Here is a 21,889-nt window from a genome sequence, read left to right on the forward strand (position 1 = left end):
GTTACTTAAGCATTTTAAAGTGCACTAGATAGGGTGTATGGAGACGTTGCTTAACGCCCCTACAAATAAAGTGCACTTACTCAGGAAGTAGGAAGACATTTGGATCGGCCACGGTTTGTGTTTTGAAACTGCTGATGGCGGTAGAGGGCCGTTACTGTGGGCATGATAGTAAAATGTGTTAGAGAGCCAGCAGGTGGCGCTAAAGTATCGAGCGAAGGAGCTGAACTAAAGGAAACGCACTAAAGTCAGATCGGATGGCAGCAGAGCAGAATTTGGCAGCGTTGTTCACATTCTTCAGTACAGTGAGACAGCAACCTGTCCTTCAAGTTCCCCAACAAAAATTATATATATAATATATAAAATGATATACACATAGTACCCCATAATGACAAAGTGAAAACAGAATGTCTGTACATTTATTGATTTAAAAACAAACAAAAAACCCTGAAATATCACATGTACATATGTATTCAGACCCTTTACAAACCTTTAGTACTTAGTTCACCATTGGCAGCAATTGCAGCATGGAGTATTTTGGTATGACGCAACAACCTTTACACACCTGGATTGGGGGATTTTCTGCCATTCTTCTTTGCAAATCCTCTCAAGTTCAGGCAGATTGGTTGGGGACCGCTGATAGACAGACATTTTCAGGTCTCTCCAGAAATGTTCGATAGGGTTCAAGTCAGAGCTCTGGCTGGGGTAATCTAGGACATTTACAGAGTTGTGCCTAAGCCACTCCTGTGTTGTCTTGTGTACTTAGGGTCATAGTCATGTTGGCAGATGAACCTTCAGCCTAGTCTGAGGGCCTGAGCACTGAGTTTCTGTTAAAGATATCTCTGTACTTTGCTCCATTCAGCTATTCCTTAACCCTGACCAGTCTCCCAGTCCCCGCTGCTGAAAAACATCCCCACATCCTGATGCTGCCACCACCATGCTTCACTGTCGGGATGGTATTAGGCAGGTGATGAGCAGTGCCTGGTTTTCTCCAGATATTATGTTTAGAATTGAGGCCAAAAATTCAAACTCGGTTACATCAGGCCAGAGAATCTTGTTCCTCGCAGTCTGAGTCCTTCAGGTGCTTTTTTGCAAACTCCAAGCAGGCTTTTGAGTGTTTGGTACTGAGGAGAGGTTTCCGTCTAGCCACTAGCCACAAATCCCAGATCGGTGGAAGGCTGAGTGATGGTTGTCCATTTCTACTTTGTCCCATTTTCACACTGGATCTCTGTCAGAGTGACCATAACTTATTTTTTGTTCATCTCTCTTAATAAGACCCTTCTCCCCGATTGCTCAGTTTGGCCAGGTGACCAGCTCTTGGAAGAGTCCTGGTGATGCCAAACATCTTCTATTTGAGCATTTTGAAGGCCGCTGTGCTTATGGAAATCTTAGTTGCAGCAGAAATCTTTTAGGTAGCCTTCCCCAGGTTGGGCCTTGCAAAAATCCTGTCTCTGAGCTCTGCAGGTTTTTGCTCTGATATGCATTGTCAGCTGTGAGATCTTCTATTGAGAGGTGTGTGCCTTTCCAAATCATGTCCTATGAATTTAATTTACCACAGTGGAACTCCTATCAAGGTGCAGAAACATCTCCGCAACATTCTAGAGAAATGGGAATGATCTGGGCTAAATTTACTTTTTGTATTTTTCCTACATCTGCAATCATTTCTAGAATTCTGTTTTCCTTTTGTTTTATATGGAACTGAGTGTATATTAAGGAAGAAAAAAATCGTAGTATCAGGCTGCAATACAACAAAACTAATTGGAAATGAATTTTATATAAATATAAAAATCCCTTCAAAAGTTCATCAACATGACTTATTTAGCCACAAGAGAACAAACACAACCTGGAAACTGTTCTGGTAGCTAAACACCTTAATAATACAACTTACTGCCTGATCCTTAAGTATGTGGACAGTGCCAATTCGCCTCTGTAAACCAATCACATCTTGATCTCATCTCTAGATTTAAATCTACTGTGATGGTTAGAGAAGCAAAATTACATAAATGTTTTGCTGTCTGAGTACTTATGGACCAGATAGTGTGTATGATAGTTCTTGTCACTTGTCTGTGTAATAATAATAATAATAATAATAATAATAATAATAATAATAATAATAATGAGACAGTTAAAACCTGCACACAAAAAATGTTGAGAAATAAATCATATGAAAACCTTTCATATGAAACCATATGAAAAATCTTTTATTCCAGTGCTGCTTGACAGAAAATGGCACAAATAAATCAACAGAACAGAATAAAAAAGGGACCCCAATAATGTTAAAACAGGAGGAAAATAAAAATATATCCAACAATGATTAATACCATTCCCTATAAAAATTACATTTGTTAAATTAATATAAGAATACACATTGGCCTAACTACACATCACAGACTGAACACGTTTTTTTTACATTGTATATTGAACTACGCTGATGTTTTCCCTGGTACACAGTCAACACCAAGCATGATTCCCTTTTATGTTGAGAGAAATACACCACTGTGATACATAAATGTGCTTTTATAGTTACCTCGTTCCAACGTGAAGACACTAAACATATTAGAAAATTAGTATTTTTTTTTAAATACAACACAAAGCTAACAGGAACCGATGTTACTACACACCAAACAGAAAGAATATTGTATATTCATCTACCATTCTACTTAAATTGTGATATTCTGCAGTACATATTTAAACTTGCTCTTGAACAAGATGTGGCTTTCAACAAACAATTCTAGACAGGTATACTAAGAACGGCCACGGTTTAACAGCTACAAAGACCAATATGGTCAAACAATGTGTTATATTGATAGAACATAAGAAAACACTTTTGGCTTTTGTATAAAGGAATTCAGTGGAACCTAAATTAAATGAAAAACGTAAACATGATCATTAAAATCCATGCAATTTCACATGTTAACATGGGCTTGTGCAATTAAAATATAAAGCATTTATGATTAAGCCCTTTTAATTTTAAAACTGCAGCTGATAAAGATTCAAATGAAGAACCAAAATGAAAATGAGGGCCAAATTGACATCGAGGCTCATACTAGACAGCATTAGATGACTGGTGCCGATCTGTCGTTTGTTACTGTGGGCCGTAGCCTGACCGTGGAAAAGGGATTCCCACCTCTGAAAAAGAAACAGGGATTATTAGGAATGCAGAGGACAAAACTTAGGAAAGACACATTCTTAGTGCAATACTCACCCAAGAAATGGAGGCTTCGATGTGCCATTGGACAATGCCGCCTGTTAAATAAAAACAACATAGCTATTAGTACTATTGGCAGTGTTTCCGTTGTGGTCCCTGGCTCAGTGAAGGCTAAGCAAAGCATCCCTGTCAGACTGGTTGGATTGGAATATCAGCTCATTGTTCTTTGGTGCTGTTGAGAACAACTGATGTCAGGAGGCACAACAATATGCCATGATCTACAAATCATTTTAACGTCAGAAAAAGAATTATAATAGAAACTATGGTAAATTTTTAACATTTTTCTTTACATGTTTTAAATGTTAGTTAACACGAGTGACTAAACATAACGCAGGTAAAAAGCGTCATCACTACTCAAAAGATCATATGCCTGATTATGTTCAGCTGAATTGCAAGTTAAGAAACCTGTTCAGGTCAGCTGGCTCCTAGGATTAGCCTTAAGAAACATGGCTTTAGCATGTCCATTAGGGGGCAGACTGATGCTATGCTTTCATACTCTGGCCCTACTAAGTACCCAACGAACTACAGTCAACTGGCAACATAAAAGTGGACTTTCTTGCACCTTGCATTTCCAGCTTTTATTCATTTTCTCCCACAGCCAGGGAGCCAGGCTCAACTATCTTCCTGTACAGTAGAGGGAGAGTGCAACCATACACACCCGGCACTGAAGTGTGTACTGCAAATGTTGATGTGCTGGAATCTAACACTCACCTCATTGTCCTTCCTCCTCCTATCCCCTCCCTTCGTTGTGTGTGTGTGTGTGTGTGTGTGTGTGTGTGTGCGTGGACAAAACCAGGCAGGGAACATTTTTCACATGTGTTTTTTAAAAAAATATTTTTATTTCCTCACAAAGGCACCAATGCAAGGATTCCACAAACCTTCACTTGTATACACAGAACAAAGGCCATGCAAGGGTTTGTCTTTGTTTATCTTACTTTCCCTGTTTAAATTATATTAGTTTTTATTCTGCAACCTAACACACAGAACAGGAAGTGCAGACTGACTTATTTAAGCTGGCTTGCTGTGGAGCAGCACTGTGCACCTGCAGAGCAGACGGCAGGTTTCAGGTTCATCCCCAGAGGGAAACTTGACCTGCTGGAGTAGGACTGTCACCTTCAAGTTTTTGGTTCAATATGTGGACTTCAGAGGACATTGTACCTTAAGCATTGAAAGAGGCATTCCCTGCCACTGTTTTCTAAACCAGACAGACTTAATAGAGGAAAGATGGACTGGAGTGTAGGTGTGGGTTATACCGTGCTCTGTGTTGAGGGGGTGGAGGGCTTCCTGAATGAGTCACCATAGTCAGGGGGAGGCAGAAACACAGGTTGCTCTTCCTCCTCATCCTCCTCCTCATCCTCTTCAGACTGCTTAGAGAGATCTGCCACATTCATGCTGTGCAAAGGGGATACACACATACAGCAGGTTGTATAAGCATAAATCACTCATTTCTTTCAAACCAAATGTTAAATGTCAAAAAAGTGCATACTTATAAATACATGGAATTATCGTTATATTTATTATAGAATTATTATTATTATTTTTTTTTTTTACATATTTAAAGAAAAGACTCACAGTTTTGTCATCATAGACTCGCTGTAAGGTCTGCAATATGATGATGGAAACCAGCCTTTTCTGTGAAAATAACAGTGATGGGTAAAACACACACACACACACACACACACACACACACACACACACACACACACACACACACACACACACGTTTCAAAAATACAATTTATAGCTGCGTAAATAGAAAGATGTAATCATTATCATCACGAACAAGCGAACAAGCTGTAGAGGTGTGTTTCTCCCAACGGTGGGAGACATGCATTAAGCCTTGGTTGCTTAGAAACTGTCTTATATAGAGAAAGTCAATCGTAACTTTGAACTAGAGTGCTTTAAAACCTACTTCAGTAATAACAAGACACAAAGACATTTCATTTCTCAAAACGGTAATGACAACATAATGGCTTCTGGGAGAAAAGTGTGGTCAAATTGTGATAAAGGGCAACTATGCCTAGACATGTGGTAGCCCCACTGCTCATTCCACTGGTTCCTTTTTCAATAAAGACACCAAAATAAGCACAAGTAATTACACAAATGTCTTGAGTGTGTAACGGCTTCAAAACATCTTCACTGGTGTGTTCATAACCATTACAACTACTTCTTAATAGTGCTAAAGCGCAGATTTTAATAGAGCACAAACATGCTCTTGGTGTATATGGAATTTTTATCATCTTTGACTTAAAACTCACGTTCCATTATATGGTATTTTACAGGGTATTTTACAAGACATAAGTCAAACACAGCATTTTCAGCTCATCCAGGGAGGAGCATGGATTGTTCAGTTACATGCTGCTTAGACTTTAGACTTAGAAAAAAAAAAAAAAAGAGGAAACACTTTTGTTCACCCAAATCTAATGCAATATCATTTGAAAATCAGGATTTATAAATGGAATTTCTTACAAACTGCACTGTGGTAGCCTCTGTATGTAGCTGGGGTTTCCTCCTTAAGTGAGTTGTGTTTGTTTGCTTTTCCTAACTGAATGGTGCTTCAAAAACAGCGGATATAAACCAAAGAACAGGGCTGAACAGAAACCTGAATAAAATGGAGCCATGAACTTTAACCTTTCAATTCACACCTGCGTTTTCATTGTAACCTGGAGCTTCATTTCTGTGCCTTGTCCCTGTGACCAAATAGATATGTTACTGTACCAGCAATTTTACTAGTGAATACCAGTGAATGTGTGCCAAGTTTAAAACAAGCATTTATTAAAGTGGTGCTGATTGCAATATATCAGGGCTTTAACTTTAGAGCTTCTTTTATTTAACCTTCCATTGGTCCTCTTTACTCACAGAGAACATAAACAAAAGACCTGAAAGAAACAGCATCTTATCTTTAGACTTTTATCATGAAGTTTGTTTGAAGCACAATTTGTGCTGAGTATAATGAAGTTTAAAAAGTTTAGAAAAGTGTCTAAAGGTTTAGACACTCTTAACAAGATTGCAAGACTAAGTCATGAGATAAGTTAAGGCACCAGAACATTCATTTCATCTTTTGCATCTATTGGATCTTTGACATACCAAACATACCACTCCAATTTCTGTATGCATTTTAGAAGCGCAAAATTGACGATGTCCAACCAGTCTTTCCACTTCTTGTTTTTTGCCTCGAATGATCTTGCCTAATACATCTATATATAATGCTTTCCATTTGTTCTGGAAAACCTCAATATGTATTCACACACACACACACACACACACACACACACACACACACACACACACACACACACACACACACACACACACACACACACACACACACACACACACACACACACACACACACACACACTAAGCTGATGTAAATGTTACACTTACTGCCCATTTCTATCCAATTCCCCATAGATCCAACCATCCCTCTCTTCCTGAATCAGCAAAGTGATTATTTCTCCATCGTCAAAGCTGAGGAGGGACTCGTTGTTGCCTGCCGTATGTGGGAAAATGGTCTGCACTCGTGGTTTCTTCATTATGTGCATATCACTGGACACAGATGTGGATCTGGACATGCCATCGAGACTGTCTTGGTCTGCTGGTTTCAGATCACAACATATAAATTAATTCATTTCATTCTCATACAAATTCCAGTTACTTTATTAAATATGACAAATGACATAAAAATGCAGTGGGAAAAGATGAGTCAAAGCAGCTCATTATAAAACATTACAAGTCTCTGTCTTGCCTGAGTAAGGCTCTGGGGACACAGGGCTTCTGGGAATCTCCTGTGAGAACATATTTGCCAGTGGACTGGTCTGAGCCTTCAGTGGTGGGGCTGGAGGAGGAACCATGGGATCTGAATTCTGAGGGCAAGAAAAAAAGAAGAGGAAATTGTGACAAAATTGTAACCAAAAGGTTTGACGACACCAGACCACCACACCCTTCCCCATGAAAGTCTTCCCCAAACTGTTGCTACAATATGATGTATAGAATGTCTCTAAATGCTATAGCATTTCATTTTCCCTTCACTGAACTAAAGGGCCCAAACCTGTTCCAGAACAACAATGCCCTGTGCAAAACACGAGGTCCATGAAGACAACGTGTGCCAAGGTTGGGAATAGAAGAACTCGAGTGGAACCCTGAACATAAACCCACAGAAAACCTTTAGGATGAACTGAAGCATAGACTACACCCCAGGCCTGCTCACCCAACAGTGACTGATCACAAATGTTCTTGTGTTTAAAAAAAACACAAAACCCCATTGCAATGCTCCTTAATCCAGTAGAAAGACTTTCAGGATAAATGGAGGTTATTAAAATAGCCAACAGGAGGTTCAAGAAGCCGATGCATGATGATCAGATGTACACAGACTTTTGGGCATAGAGTGGACATATGATTCATAATCTGAAGCCCTCAATTTTTAAAAAATGTATTAAAACTCAAAACACACTGTTGTTTTTCACCAGATAAACTAAAAGCATGAACCCATCAAAGAAAGTGTAGTGCAAAAGAGTCCGGTATGAAGAGGGCTGTAAAAATGAAGCAGCCCTGAAAGCTACAGAGACTGACCAATAGGGCTTTTAAAGTAGTTTACAACTATAATAATATCAACAAAAGCTGCCCAAAAGGAAGCAAACTTTATGTAGGTTTAATGCCTGAGAGTTCTACCTCACTCAAAAATGTTTTGCTAACCAGTTTCATTTAAACATACTGTATAACTATCTTAAAGAGAATATCCTGTTGAAATCCTTTAATCATTCTCCAATGTGAGCCCAGGACACAGACTCACCCTGTTATAATGATCCAAGAGAGGTGAAGACTTGGGTGTGTTGGAGATCGGGGTGTGCATACCCTCAATCATGGTTATTATGGTGTCTGGCACCTGAAGGGCATCACTGCACTTGCTTTGCCAACTGGGCAGCTTCAGGGACAGAATCTCCTTCGCCTGAGAATCACAATAGAAGACAAAGGAACAGGCGAAAGCCACACAGAAAGGTTTTAGTGGGACTGAGTGTATAACAGTCAGTTCACCATAACATTTTCTAGCTCCCTTGGTTCATCTTTATTGCAAGAAAAGTTATTTTTTTAATCTATATAAACATGTATAAACTATATAAACTAAGGAATATTTCAACCAGTGTGTTTGTATAAAGTTCAATGACTCCTGATTATAAAATTGTGAGAAAAGAAACAATTACTTAGAAATGTTTGGCTAGCACAATATGAGGCCTTGACATAGTTCTAAATTTGTTTCAGTGGAAAACTACAGTTATTTCCAGAGAGCTGCTAGAACAAAGCTGTGTTTACATAAAATGATTCATTAATGTTTCATAAATCTGAGAAGTCAGTATAAAAGATAATTTGTTTACTTTGTCATGAAACTCTGCCATCTGATAGGAGAAGGTGCAGTGTTTGTCCACCAGGAAGCAGAACCTCCTCTTCTCCTCCAGCAGTGCCTCCCTGCAGCCTTCTGCTATGAACTTTTGCATGTCTGTCTGCCGCGAAGAAATCGTCTCCATATACTAAAGACCAAAATTAAGTTTGGAAAATTAATAACAAACTTTGCTAGTTGTTTTTTCAGTCACACACTGAGAATTCACTGGAATCTACAATACTGCCATTAACTAGGCCCTGCATGGATATCTTTATGCCGCATCTCTCACCCCCAAATACCAACACAATCAGTATTCAGTGACTAATGATGTCTGTAGACAGAAGACCTCCACCACCCACTATGACTATTAAACTCAGTGAAGCTAAGCAGCAGATGAGAAGCAGATCTCCAGTGTTCGCAGGATTTCCCTTCCTATTATCTCGCTGTGGCAGAGTTGTCATAGTGACCAAGCAAGTGTCGATTTCAGCCTCGTCACAACCTTTTACCTCACGTCTACATGAAGGGAACTTCGAAAAATTGACCTCTGCTGTCTCTTTGTGCTGATTAACCAGAAATACATTTGACTTTCTGTAAATTTTAATAAAGAGTGGGTTGTTCATGGATAAAAAAAAATTATTACTATTAATAATCTAACAACTTTCTTAGCCTTGTAGAACAGATGCCCAGAGGGCTCAAAGAATGATGAGATACAGTAAACAACAAACTTTTTTTGAATCACTCGAGTTATATCTTTACTATATATAGCGACACTGTCTGCACTTCTTCGACTAAAAGTAGAAGCATTCTCCACAACGGCCAAACCTCGTCAGCTTCTTTATTGACGTCATATCTGTTGCCTGAGGGCAGTTAGCACTCCTTTAGAGAACAAATCCACCCATGCCACAGCGTTCCTGATGGCTGCAAACTGTAACTCAAGTTATGAGGTGTTTTTTTTAAAACACGGCTATAATGTTTTACATAGAGGCACACCTCATCCAGATTGGAGTACTGCATCTAATTACAACAGTCACTGCACACAGTGAACTCAATACAACGTCACTCATGGTGTCATTCAACACATTGCCAAGTCTTGTACTATGAATGGAGAACATTTTATGTAGTATAAAATAATCAATATGAAAGGTAGTAATAAGTAGTAAATGTCCAGCCGTAACGACATGGCATTAAGGTCCAAGCAGAGTAATTGAAAAAAAAAAAAAAAAAAAGAATTCATTCATTAAAATAAATAAACAAATAAAAAAGATATTATTGAATGTGCTTTCTAAGTAAAAAAAAAAAACAGTATCATCAGAGTCAGAGTGCATGATTACATTAGAGAAGGTGTAGGCTTCAATAGGAAATTGTCAGCTTGGAGTATGGAGTCAATAAATGCTTCTTGAATATAAAAAGATTATTATGAAGGAAAAAAACTGACCAGTAAATAAACTAAAAAGAAAGAAAGAAAGAAAAAAGCTGACCTCATTTTGCTTCATGTCGTACTTGCTGGAATGCTTTCCCTGGCTTTTTCTCCGCAATTTCTTCAGATCTGCGTGTGTTTTGTCCAGTGAATCTTGCCTCATTTTATGTTCTGACTGATATCTTTTGAATGTGGCCTGAGATAAAATCAAAACACAATATCAGCAGAGTTGGTGTGGTACAGAATTTGATACCTTTATTTAATGCATGATACATTTTGGAATAATTTAGTACATTATTAATAGAATATTCTGCTCCAAAATACCAAAATGGAGCATGTTTAATTTTATTCCAACAGCTTTAGAAAAGTCAAGAAATATAGATCTGGGGCCTTTCCTGCACATGCGGTGAGAACACAGGAACAGAACACAGATCTGTTCACACCTAGAGGTTATTGAGTGAAGCCAGTTCACCTACTGACATGTTTTGTGGAAGTACAAGGAAACCTAATACTCCTTGTATAGGAAACAGATGGACACCGGGAGAACATGAGAAGCTCCGCACAAACTATATCCTAAGCATTGGATCAAAGCTTGAGCTTTGAGGCAGCAAAGCGAGCTGCTGCTCAGCAACAAAAACCTTTTAGCAGTCTAATTACAGTTTCAGTGAGAAATCCACTTACGTTCATGTATTTGACGTCCATATCCGTTTTCTTCTCCAGTTCTGCGATTAGATCTCTGTGGAACCTTTTGAACTGATAAGAGCAAAAATCACCATCATGAGAAATTCTAAACAGTCCTAACACTAACATCAAAATTGTGCTGCATTCCACCCACTTAAATAATTTGAACAAGAAGCACATCTTATCTGTAGTTAAATATTCACCACCCCGAGAACGTGTGTAGCCAAGATAAACCGATAGAGACACTTCTTAAAGAAATGCTGAAGGTTAGGAATGTGGAAATATTTAAAAGGCCACATATGAAAACACACCACATTGAAGAGGAAGCATCTGCAGCAGTGGAGGATTTATAACGAAAAACTGTCGATTGTCCTACACTGTGCAGATTGCAGAAGGTCATGATCTTAGAATAGATTAATTGTTTCTGTGACAAAAACTGGTTTTATAATTGGCTCGGGAAAATGTGTGTGTAGACCTCGACAGGTGCCATGCTAAATGTAACATCAAAACATCATAATTCACAGAAGTTACTGCTCACCAGTGCTTTCTCTATTGATGGACACGGTGAGGGAAAAGAGAAAGCGCTACCTCTGAAGACAGAATGTGCTATTTTGAGTAAAATGTGATTTTCAGTGTCATGTAAGTGTGTAGTTTGTGAACTGGGGTCTGGGTGGCACAGCAGGCCCTAAAGTCAATGGCACAGCTGGAGAGAAAAAGAGAAAGAAGGCCAAAGAAAGAGAAAAGTAGATCTGTATTGTCACTCTGGCTTTCTTACAGACTCCTCCAGCTCCATCTGAACCTTCTTGTGCATGTCAGAAATCTCCACCAGGACCACCCCTGCAGACAGAAATGCCAGCTTAGTACCACACATACAGCTATTTGTAGTCATAACATTAGATCACTGGTAATTTATCCTAAAATACCAAATATATGAAATGTTTCAACGAAACAAAAACCTGCTTTAAACGATTACTTTACACTTTATCAGGGTTCAGTGAGTGTTTTGTCAGCTTTCTAGCACTCATCTGACATTAGTCATATAACCTAAACCCCACAGCAAACAAATAGAGACAAGGGGCTACAGTGCGGTATGCATTAGCAGTGCTGGGCATGAACAATGATGCTCTAATAACAGCTACAACAACATTACCATGGAAAGGTCAGCACATTAAGCAGGTAAATGCTGCCTTTGTAGATGGAGGGACATAAGGACTGTGTTTTTACTGGATCTTCATGAACAAAGAAAAGCATGGATATATTCATCTTCCAAAGAAATAACATGCTTAAACATAGCTTTCTAGCATGAAAATCAAATAGGAGTGGGCAGATCTCTGTGTAGAAGGATACAAAGGTGCAGAGAAAAAGTTTAGCAAAGTTGAGGTGTGCATAATTAGCAAGGGGCATGTGTCCACGGCTCCTCCATCAGCTTCTAGATTAGGTCCAGAATACCTGCCCTTCCTTCAACACCTTACTTTTATCTTCTAATTATTGGTTTTTAGGTGACACGCCGTCTCAGGTACTTGGCCTTTGCTGGTGTAGTTACTGCAGTAGCAGCCCCCACTGCTGGCAAAAACACTCCAGTTTTTTTTTCTCTTTTCACCTTGTTCATTTGCCGATTTATTTAAATGTAAAGCAATACAAAATACCAGAATATAATGTAAACCTATATAAATTTAAACCGGTTTTATAAAATAACAACTGATTGATATTGATCTAACTCCATGTGGTCTTTGAGGACAACAACCTCCTAATCAATAAGCACTTGTCAGACTGTATCTGACTGTAGAGAGGAAATTATTCATAACACCACTCTCCGGTGTTTATAACAATTTATATAATCACTCCATCCAGTGTCACCCAAATGAGGATGAGGTTCCTTTTTGAGTCTGGCTCCTCTCAAGGTTCCTCTCTTCCATCTAAGAGATTATTTTTTCCTCGCCTCAGGCTTACTAATACATACAACATAAGTATAAATGTAAGCCTCATAATAATCTTGAATTTTTGTAAAATGTTAATCTTTGTATAATAAACTTTTGTATTTCTTATATTCTATAAAACCACTTTAAAGCAACATCCATTGTTAAAAGCGCTGTATGTATGTAATGTACGTAAAGCAGTAACAGTGTGTGTGGTCTTTAACAAGGACACAATTTGCCATGAATTGTGCACACACAGAAAATTGTTATTAAAATAAAAAAATTAACAATCATTAATAAAAAAAAAATATCAATGCCTTTCATAACCTCATTAGATTTATTTTGCATGCACTTAAACCTTAAACCTTCCCACCAGACCCAGTTTGTCTGTTCAATCAGTTTAACGGTATAAAGAGTCAGTGGTTCAAGTCCATCTCTTACAATTCTATATTTGGGTTACATTATCAGCTCTTTGATATGTTCTGTGGTGATGTACTGTGTCTCATAACCACCTTTCAAAAAGATGTGATGCGTGTGTAACAGATCCTGTCAAAATAAGATGAAAAGCATCTCTAGCTCTCTGCTGACTAATCTATGTGCGCACCACTGTCGTTTGTCTGATTAGCACTCTCTCAGTCCTGTCGCTCACTGCCAGACACAGACTGCAGCTCTACACTGGGCTAATCCAACACCCGGCCCATTATTTCTCCCAGCAGTGCAAAAAGATCCTGAGAACGAGAGTAGAGCACAGACTGGCATGCTCAAACACGCTTAATGGGGATGTTTACTGAGCAGGTAATAAAGGGTGCCTAAATTTCACCACTCTCAATTGTATACTTATTTACCATATACAAATAAGTATACTTATTTGTATACTTATTTAAAAAAAAAAAACTCCCTCTCTAAAAAATAAATAAATAAAATCCCATCCAGTGATGGCTTGTTTCAAAGGAGGATCAATACAAATAAGCATACCAATTTAGAGCAGCCATATGAGTAAACACCACAAACCCTCTGTAAAGACAGCAGCAGGTGGTTCTACTCAGAGCTCAGTCTGTGTAAACACCATACAAACGCAGTCCTGAAAAAAGAGAGTCTATGTATTTAACAAAGAGCGAACTCCATTTAAAAAGATTTCATACGTAACATGATTGTACAACGATTTTTTTTATTCTGTGCTCACAGAAGAACTCAACAGGATCTGAAACATGTAAAATTCCTGCTCCTGGTAGAAACGGGCACCTAAAATGCCACACTAACATACAGCAACAAGTGGGAGGGGTAAGGGCTGGTGGGATAGACGTGAATCTCATTATCTACCACTTATTTCTGTGAGCTGTGCATGTGACCTGAGCCTACAAACCTGTTGAGCAACTGTGACCTTGAAAGCACTAGAAAGCCTGAAGCATTTGTTTCACTTTACTCTTTTTAAAATGTCACCCCAAGCACCTGAGTCTACATTCTCCAAGTGGAATCCTTGCTAAAGTCTGAAAGCTGCTCAGAGAATGAAATCAACAAACTGAGTAGAACCTTCTTGTCCTTCCACTGAGGAACCTACAAGAGCAGCAACATTAGATTAAACTATAGATTATACTGGAGATGTACAGTATGTCAGAATTGCAAAAGCCCTGACTGAGGACTGAACTGAGCCACCATTAGAAGCCATATAGACATCCACTTTCCTCCCCTCTGGCAAGAGGCAAATGAGTGTCCATATTGCTTTGGTCAGCATGACTCCTGAGGACAATGCCAAGGTGTATCTAGACTTGTTTAAAGGGAAGACTTAAGGCTGGGTGAAGCCTCAGGTTTCAAGCGCTTTAGGTGAAAGAAACCCAACAGAGAGCCAGATGGACTATCCATCACCCAAAGGATAGCTACTTCTGACAAAAGCTATGACAAAGAAAACTTTGTACTCTCTTGTCTCTAAAGTTCCAAGAGAAAAAAAAAATAAGTGTTTGGTTTGCATCATCTGCAGCACAAAAGAGCAGTTCTGCGGTCCTTAAGAGGAGTTCGATTCACAGAAATCCCAGAGAAGTATGTGACTGAATGGGTGGAATTACAGTATTCTGAGTTAGACATCTTGTCAAGTTGGCCTGCATTCATCATGGCAGTGTTATATATAAGTAAAGACAGGATTTTACTCTAGGCTCCTCCCCATATTATGACAGACTATTGTGTCCTGTCTGCAATACAAGACCAAAAAGAAGAAAAATTATGTCAGAGTTTTTGGGGTTGGCTGGATATTATCATCGGTTTACATCATTATTCAGACCTCATCTGAGCTCAATAAATAGGCAACAGAAACCTCACAGTGCAGGACTCTCAGTGCAAGAGCAGCACCACTGAGACAGAATGCTTGGCTATCCAGCTGGGTTTCCCTCACACTGTTACATTTTGGACATCCATCCAATCTCCATTTGCAAAGATTTAGGGAAGAGCGGGAGGGCTAACGGATGATGTGTCATACCTGAACCTCATTATCTAACCAGTGCTTATGTGTTTTGGGTTTTTTTGGGTGAATTTAGCTCTGTGTGTAGGGGAGTGAATCTCCAAAACCCACAGAGCAACTGCGACCTCGAGAAAGTTTTCTTTCGCCCCAAGTTTGGTAAGACTCCACTGCTAAATTTAACCCAAGTCTATTCACAGTACATATACTAAATACTGTATACTTATGACATTTCTATATTGGCTAAGCCATACAGAAATAACTTCCCCTTTATTACACGAGCACATACACATAATACATAAAGACTGTAAATTAAATCATAAACCTGGCATTTCACGAGCCAGTTAAAATTCAACACCTACTGGTTTTTTCTACCTAGTCTCATTGTGCAGCTGCCATAATGTATGTGGATGACACCATTTTCATTGTAAACCTGCCTAAAATGTTTGTACAAGTTAAGGTACTGTTAGCTACAAGTTCACTTCTGGTGCCTTGTTGCATGTTGTTGCTGCTCCTATTGTTCTGTATTAAAACTGCCATTTCCTTGAGCCTCATTTGGGTCATGAGCATGTTTTACCAAATTGCCAGTTCCTCATAGGGCTTAATAAATACATTCTACTTTATTTGTGTATTAAAATGATAAACTAATGTGGAATTTACATAATCCAAAACTAGAAAGGGTTTGAGAAATGTGTGTTTTTGGGGCTAATGGGATCTTATTACAAGTTTGTCTCATCATTCAGATCTCACCAGATTAGCAGCAAACTCTCTGCAGGACCAGTGAGAAGAAGAGCTACCTAGCTCTTCTTCTCACTGGTCCTGCAGAGAGTTTGCTGCTAATCTGGTGTGATCTGAATGAAGAGACAAACCTGGATAATGAAGTTGCTTTTTTCTGTTTGAGGGATTTTGTGATCAGGGTAAATGATAAGGAACAATGTGGCACACATCAACTTGTACTTTTTAGCAGACTGTTTTTCCCTCCTCACACATTAAAGAAAAACAGCAGTCATCATGTTTTTATAATCATTCTTTAAAATGTGACAAGGAAGAACCCCTAGAAGAAACCAAGAGATTCAACAGCACAGTGATATTTTAAATAAATGACACACCCTCCAAGAGCCACCATTTCCTGATGTCTCGTCTATATATATATCCTGGTACTAAGGGTAACTTGTTGGCTTAAACTGTTAAATTACCTTGTTGTGGAAGGTCACCAAATATGTGAAATCAGGATGTTTTATGGCACAGTGCAAGTACATTCTCTCACCAGGAACTAATCAAACACATGTGAAAGTACTTTAGCCTTCTGTTAATAGCCACAGTTAAATCAATTAAATGAAAAAGAATATTAATTAGCCTTTTGTGAACAACAGTACCAATTAGTTTACACCGTCTTGCCTATTATAGGGGGCCGTCTCTAGGATCTTAGCAATTACTAACACCCAAAATAACAAGCTGCTCCCAGATGAAAAAAAAAAAAGCTCCAATTTCATATCTTAAGGAAAGCGTGCTGTTCAGAGACAGTAACTGCCCCAAAAAAACTAATAAAGAACTGTGTGAATGCTGGAGGAACCATTAGAGATGCGAACATCAGAAGTGTAGGACTGACAAACACAAGAGCACCTTAATTGGACAGTGTGTCCATGTGAGGCTTCTACACCAAACAGAACTTTTACAGGTTGAATCAAAAGCTCAAACTCTGGCACTAACAACTCACTGTAACATTACCAGGTTAAGCAGAGAAATGACCTAATCAGGCTGACCTCTGCTTCTCTACAGCTGGATTTGTCCTACGTTTTTGAAATAAGCACTACTATATAAACACTGCAGTAATTTTAACCATCTACAACCTTATCTGAATTTCAATGTCTCTGGCCAACACAATCCACAAAGCTTTTCTTGTAGCTTGAGTCACATTCCGGTCTGACAGAGTTCCAGCTGCTCTTACAGACCTCTACATCTGGAACTGTGGTAATGGACTGTCACAATGGCAACTAATCATGTAGAGCCATTTGCAAAAACACAAGAGTGGTGAAAGTGATGAGAGAATTATGTGGAATGGCAATGACATACGGAGAGAGAGAGAGAGAGAGAGAGAGAGAGAGAGAGAGAGAGAGAGAGAGAGAGAGAGCACAATTCCCCCATCTACCTTCTGCAATTTATCTTCAGTGTTGGCAAACTAATGCTGAAAAGGTTGCTACATCATACCTTATAAAGTAAGACTATATGAGCAGGTTCCCATTAAGATATAATAGTAATGACCTGTTAAAAACAGCCATTAATAGATAACATTATACATTAAATAGATAACCTCTCTTTAGAGAGACAGAGGGATGAGTCATGAGGGAGATCAGAGATTTCTGAGGCAGATGGAAGAAGATTAGAAAGATGGAGTAAGGATGTGGAAGTGTGGGGTGGTCAAGCTCTCTCAGGTGGAGGCAAATGTTTGCTGCTGCACTTTGCTCCACAGAGAGAATGTACACTGTCTTGGGGTTGTTTGAGCTGTCTGATAGGGCCTCCAGTGTCGAACACTGGGCTTGATGTTGGCAGTGAATTACACTAGAACTCATATTCTGCAGGTGGCCATGAATCAAAACCAGAACACTAGAACACCCAAAACCCTGTTATTGACATCTGAATCGATACGCTACCAAAGGATGGAGTTTCTTTTAACAACCTAAATAACAGAGAGTGAACCATGGTTGTTTGTGTATCTCACACTTATACGTCAGTGGCAGGCTGAGTTAAAATGCAATTATTACAATCTGCATACTGCATAATCTGTGTTAATAACTCACAGACTAGTGCTGAAAGACCTGCTATTTTCATCCCAAATTAATGTAGCTGCTTAGTCAGTGCCAATAAAAAAAACGAAGACAATTTGTACAAAACATTCTGAAAGCAATATTCCAAACCAGCAGCAGTGAATCATCTACATTAGGACATAATCGGCCTCTTCCTCAGCATCTATGGCCTACACAGACGCTGACCATGACACTTACCCAGCTCTCTGGAGACTGGTGACACAGCAGCGTTCTCTCCAATCTTTGAAACAGCATCAAAATACGTCTTTCCGGCAAGCGTCATCGCTGCAAGAATGAACTGTGTGTTTACTGATGCTCAGGTCTATATGTGATAACATTAAAAACATGCACAAAAAATATGCCCTTAAACGTTTGCACAGATGACCCAACATATAGCTGAATATTTACCAGTTACTGATTTTTCATAGTTCTTCCCCAGATTTACAAGATTGCGCAGTCCTGGGTTGAATTGCTCCATGACATTCTGTAGGAGAACACAGCAGAAAAAGCAGCATCAAAGTTAATCAGTTCTTTTAGATATTAATGACTGATGCAATTGACAACAAGACACGAATCTTTGGATTCAATCTGGTTTTCTTCCAGTACAAAACACCCTCTGTCTGTAAGTAAAAGCACATTTCTGTCAACATTTTAATTAGGGGAATTCTTCAAGCATTTTACTGCTATAATAACAGATAGCACATCCCGATATGACTCCATCAAGCATTCACGAAATGTTTTATTGTGTACTGAGAGGATCCTGTTCAATCCCAGATGCGCGTTTATAGTGTTTATGTTGTGTTTTTCTTTGGAGTAACCACAAGGTGTGATCCGATGAAAGTAAAAATATATCCAATCATACAGGCCAGTCACAACACAGCACATATCCACAATATTCTCCATTTCATAGAAGCTTGGGAATTCAAAGTTGCTTAGTATTATTACATATACTGCCCAATTTGTATGCAATGTTCTTACTTTTCCTATAATTTTTTAAACTTTAAGATTTGCAATAAAGCATAAAACCACTTTACCAACACATCCAAAAAAGGTCATATGATCTAACAAAGTCATCTGGTCCGGGAGGGTTCGATAGTCCAGTAAATAGCACTGAACTATTTATTTGATCAAATTATGATGTCAAAAATCTAGGACTGTGAATCATTTGCAATTCGTCAGATATGTTGATATTTCCCCTATAAACAGGTTTGCTCTGCTGTATTTCCGTGACCAGAGCTTGTTCCACACCCAATGAACCTTACTTTGATAAGTTTCGGTGTAGACTGTCTCTGGCATTCAAACATTTTGCTAAAATAAGGTTTATATTTTGAAGTTTGTGTATGTGTGTTGTTTTAGCTTGGCCCACAGGCATGCTGAGAAAGTACGACAAACTGGCATTAATTTACCAAGGAGTGGAGCAGAATCCCATTTTTGGTGGCAATAAGCAGCTTATGGTCCTCATAAAAAGGATATGTTGATGATATGTTTTTAAATATAGCATCATACAAAGATGTCTAATCATTAATATGTTTTTATCCTTGTATACATGCGTTTTAAAGAACAGGTCTTCTGGTAAATAACTGACACGTTCCATTTTCAGTTCCTAAGGCACACACACCCATGGCAAAACAATGATGAGACAGGTATGCAACACACACACACACACACACACACACACACACACCAGAACAAACTGGTTTCCTTACACAACCCCAACAACTCTTTTTTTTTTTAGATTCCACTAAAATCAGGAAACGCAAGAAACAAATAAACATTTCTGCCCCTGAAAAAAAAATTATTCTAAGAGTTCAGATGACGTCAGACCTATACTACTACTACTACTACTACTACTACTACTAATAATAATAATAATAATAATAATAATAATAATAAAAACTACAACAATTAACCATTATTAAAGTTAAACCTGATTCTGCGTCCCATCTCAGACAATATTCCTGAGTGGGGGAAGAAAGAAAAAAAACTTTTCCCAAAGACGAGATTTTCCCAATATTGCAGACTTTCTGGCGTTTTCTGCTGATGTGTATTTACCTTATAGGTGCTCTCAGTGAGCTTGTTTACGTCGTCCGGGTCTCGAGACATTTCAGCTGAGTGTTTGTTTGGAGAAGTAAACGAAAATATTCAAGAAGTCCAAATTCCAAAGAAGAGAAACTCAACGAGTTTTAACGCTTCCTTCGGGTTTCCTCCAGGTGGTAAAACACTATAGAGCTTATTTGTAAAATAATAAAATCGACTCTCAGTAAAGAAGAAAACCTACGCGAGCGGAGATGCCACTGAAAGCCTGAGCGCGAGAGCAGCCGCACGCAGCGTGTCACAGGTCGAAGAGGTAGGGTCCGTGACGTCACACGCCGCTTTTGATGATGAATGAATTGACGGGTTTCAGGCCAAACTCACGCAGGTGAACAGCTGATTCGTTTCTTTTTAACGTGGAGTTTTCTGGTGTCGAGAGAAATGTTGGGTCTCGCGCACAAATGGTCAACTTTCCGTCCCCAGGGTCCTCCTGCTCCCCTCTTTCACATCACCACTGAAATGATCATTATTACAGAGAGATGCTGATATTATTGCACTTTAATTTCACAAGTTTTTTTACCCTGAGCAATGTTATGTTCGGAGAGTCCGTGGCATAAATTAAATACGATGTCGCGAGACCTTTTGATCACAGATAACGATGTTAATCCATATTTATAATACCTGTAGATCAAATACGAGATCCAGAGCAATATCAGATGTGTGCTTTAAAGCATACAAATAAAGTCGCAAGGAAACTGATGCATTTGTTTGTATTTGGCGCCATCTACTGGTCATCAAATTGATTGCACATGCAATTAATATTTCTCTCTCTCTCTCTCTCTCTCTCTCTCTCTCTCTCTCTCTCTCTCTCTCTCTCTCTCTCTCTCTCTCTCTCTCTCTTTTAACCTGGGGAAAGCAAATCAGTTTGTGCAAAACATCTGTACAGCAGGTTAGATTTAAAGATTTAAGAAACAGTTTAGAAACTGGAATGACTAAAACAGTTTTTTGTTTTTTTAACCGAGTCTTCAGTTTGAGATGATAAAATTAAAATGAATGATGCTCATACTCAAATTCCTGTTAACCGAGGGACCAGATAAGTTTGGACAGCCTTGATCTGTTGTATACAGTAAAAAAATGTATTTAATATTTTATATCTACTCTATATCTATGTATATTTTCTGTAAATCCATTCTTTTGACAACATCTACTGTATAAATAAAATTGGACCAAATTGTTATTTGAGGTTTTGGGTTTTTGGGCATCAAGGATTTGTATGAAAGGGATAAAATATGATGCAATGAAATGTAATCCAAATGACAGAAATCCTTGGCCTTTTAGATCCTATTTTTTACAGTGTGGGCCTTACGATTAGTTACATTCATCCATTATTTAGGTTAAAGTAGACATTTATCTAGATAGATTTTAAGTACTGTATGTGATTCTTCTTGAGAGAAACTATTGCATATTGCTATGCTATTGGCCTGTTAGCAATGACACTAACATGGTGATATGTGTTGTGTTATACTGTAAGTGTTTACTAACAGTAAATCCACAATCCACAAATTGCCACCCACAATCCACAAATTGCTCCCCAGTCTTTGTTTTGTTACCCAGTTCTTGCTAATTATAGCACAGGCCTCTGTAATAACCTTTATTACAGAGACACTCATCTGAATTAGAAACAGTTGTTAGGTATTTATGACCATCATGCTGCAGAAAAGAACAATGATGTATTTAATTTAGCCAGGGGCAAAATTAAATTGAGGGACAAAACCAGAGTGTGTGTACGAGTAAGCACAATAAAGGCCAACTCATTCACTTGATCTAATTTGTCCAGGACAATAACTGAGACATTATGGAGAGGGCTGCAAAACTCATATTATTTATATTATTATATTTATCTAATCTTTAATTCTCCTTCTCTTTTTATTTATTAACTCTGGGATGCCCTCAGAGCTTTTTGCAGCGGTTTGATTAAGTCTTTCAAACCTTTCAATCCAACTCAGCTTAAT

At 38.5% G+C, this 21,889-nt stretch overlaps 1 protein-coding gene across 2 annotated transcripts; it reads right to left on the bottom strand.

Moving 5' to 3' along the window:
- Window positions 1-2,183: 2,183 nt before the first annotated feature.
- Window positions 2,184-20,561, bottom strand: baiap2l1a (BAR/IMD domain containing adaptor protein 2 like 1a). 2 transcript variants are annotated; one of them, XM_027137702.2, is made up of 14 exons: window positions 19,899-20,561; window positions 18,255-18,330; window positions 18,045-18,131; window positions 11,456-11,517; window positions 10,681-10,752; window positions 10,061-10,195; window positions 8,578-8,730; window positions 7,998-8,153; window positions 6,954-7,071; window positions 6,593-6,803; window positions 4,778-4,837; window positions 4,459-4,597; window positions 3,203-3,243; window positions 2,184-3,126 (listed from the first exon to the last, which is right to left on the bottom strand). In XM_027137702.2, the coding sequence occupies exons 1-14, from the start codon at window positions 19,947-19,949 to the stop codon at window positions 3,054-3,056; spliced, it is 1,434 nt and encodes a 477-aa protein (XP_026993503.2). In that variant the 5' UTR covers window positions 19,950-20,561; the 3' UTR covers window positions 2,184-3,053. The 2 variants fall into 2 exon arrangements, with proteins under 2 accessions (XP_026993503.2, XP_026993504.2); XM_027137703.2 differs by having other exon boundaries at window positions 6,593-6,800; window positions 19,899-20,559.
- Window positions 20,562-21,889: the final 1,328 nt, after the last annotated feature.

This window comes from Tachysurus fulvidraco, chromosome 8, assembly GCF_022655615.1.
Source record: "Tachysurus fulvidraco isolate hzauxx_2018 chromosome 8, HZAU_PFXX_2.0, whole genome shotgun sequence".
NCBI lineage: Eukaryota > Metazoa > Chordata > Actinopteri > Siluriformes > Bagridae > Tachysurus > Tachysurus fulvidraco.

Bases quoted from the DNA above. Each gene is read 5' to 3' on its own strand.
- baiap2l1a (XM_027137702.2), bottom strand. From the start codon at position 19,949: ATGTCTCGAGACCCGGACGACGTAAACAAGCTCACTGAGAGCACCTAT. The intron at 11,518-18,044 runs GTAAGTGTCATG...TTCTGTCTGCAG, and splicing joins ACCAGTCTCCAGAGAGCTGG to GGGTGGTCCTGGTGGAGATT. The intron at 4,838-6,592 runs GTAAGTGTAACA...TTATTTTCACAG, and splicing joins GAATTGGATAGAAATGGGCA to AAAAGGCTGGTTTCCATCAT.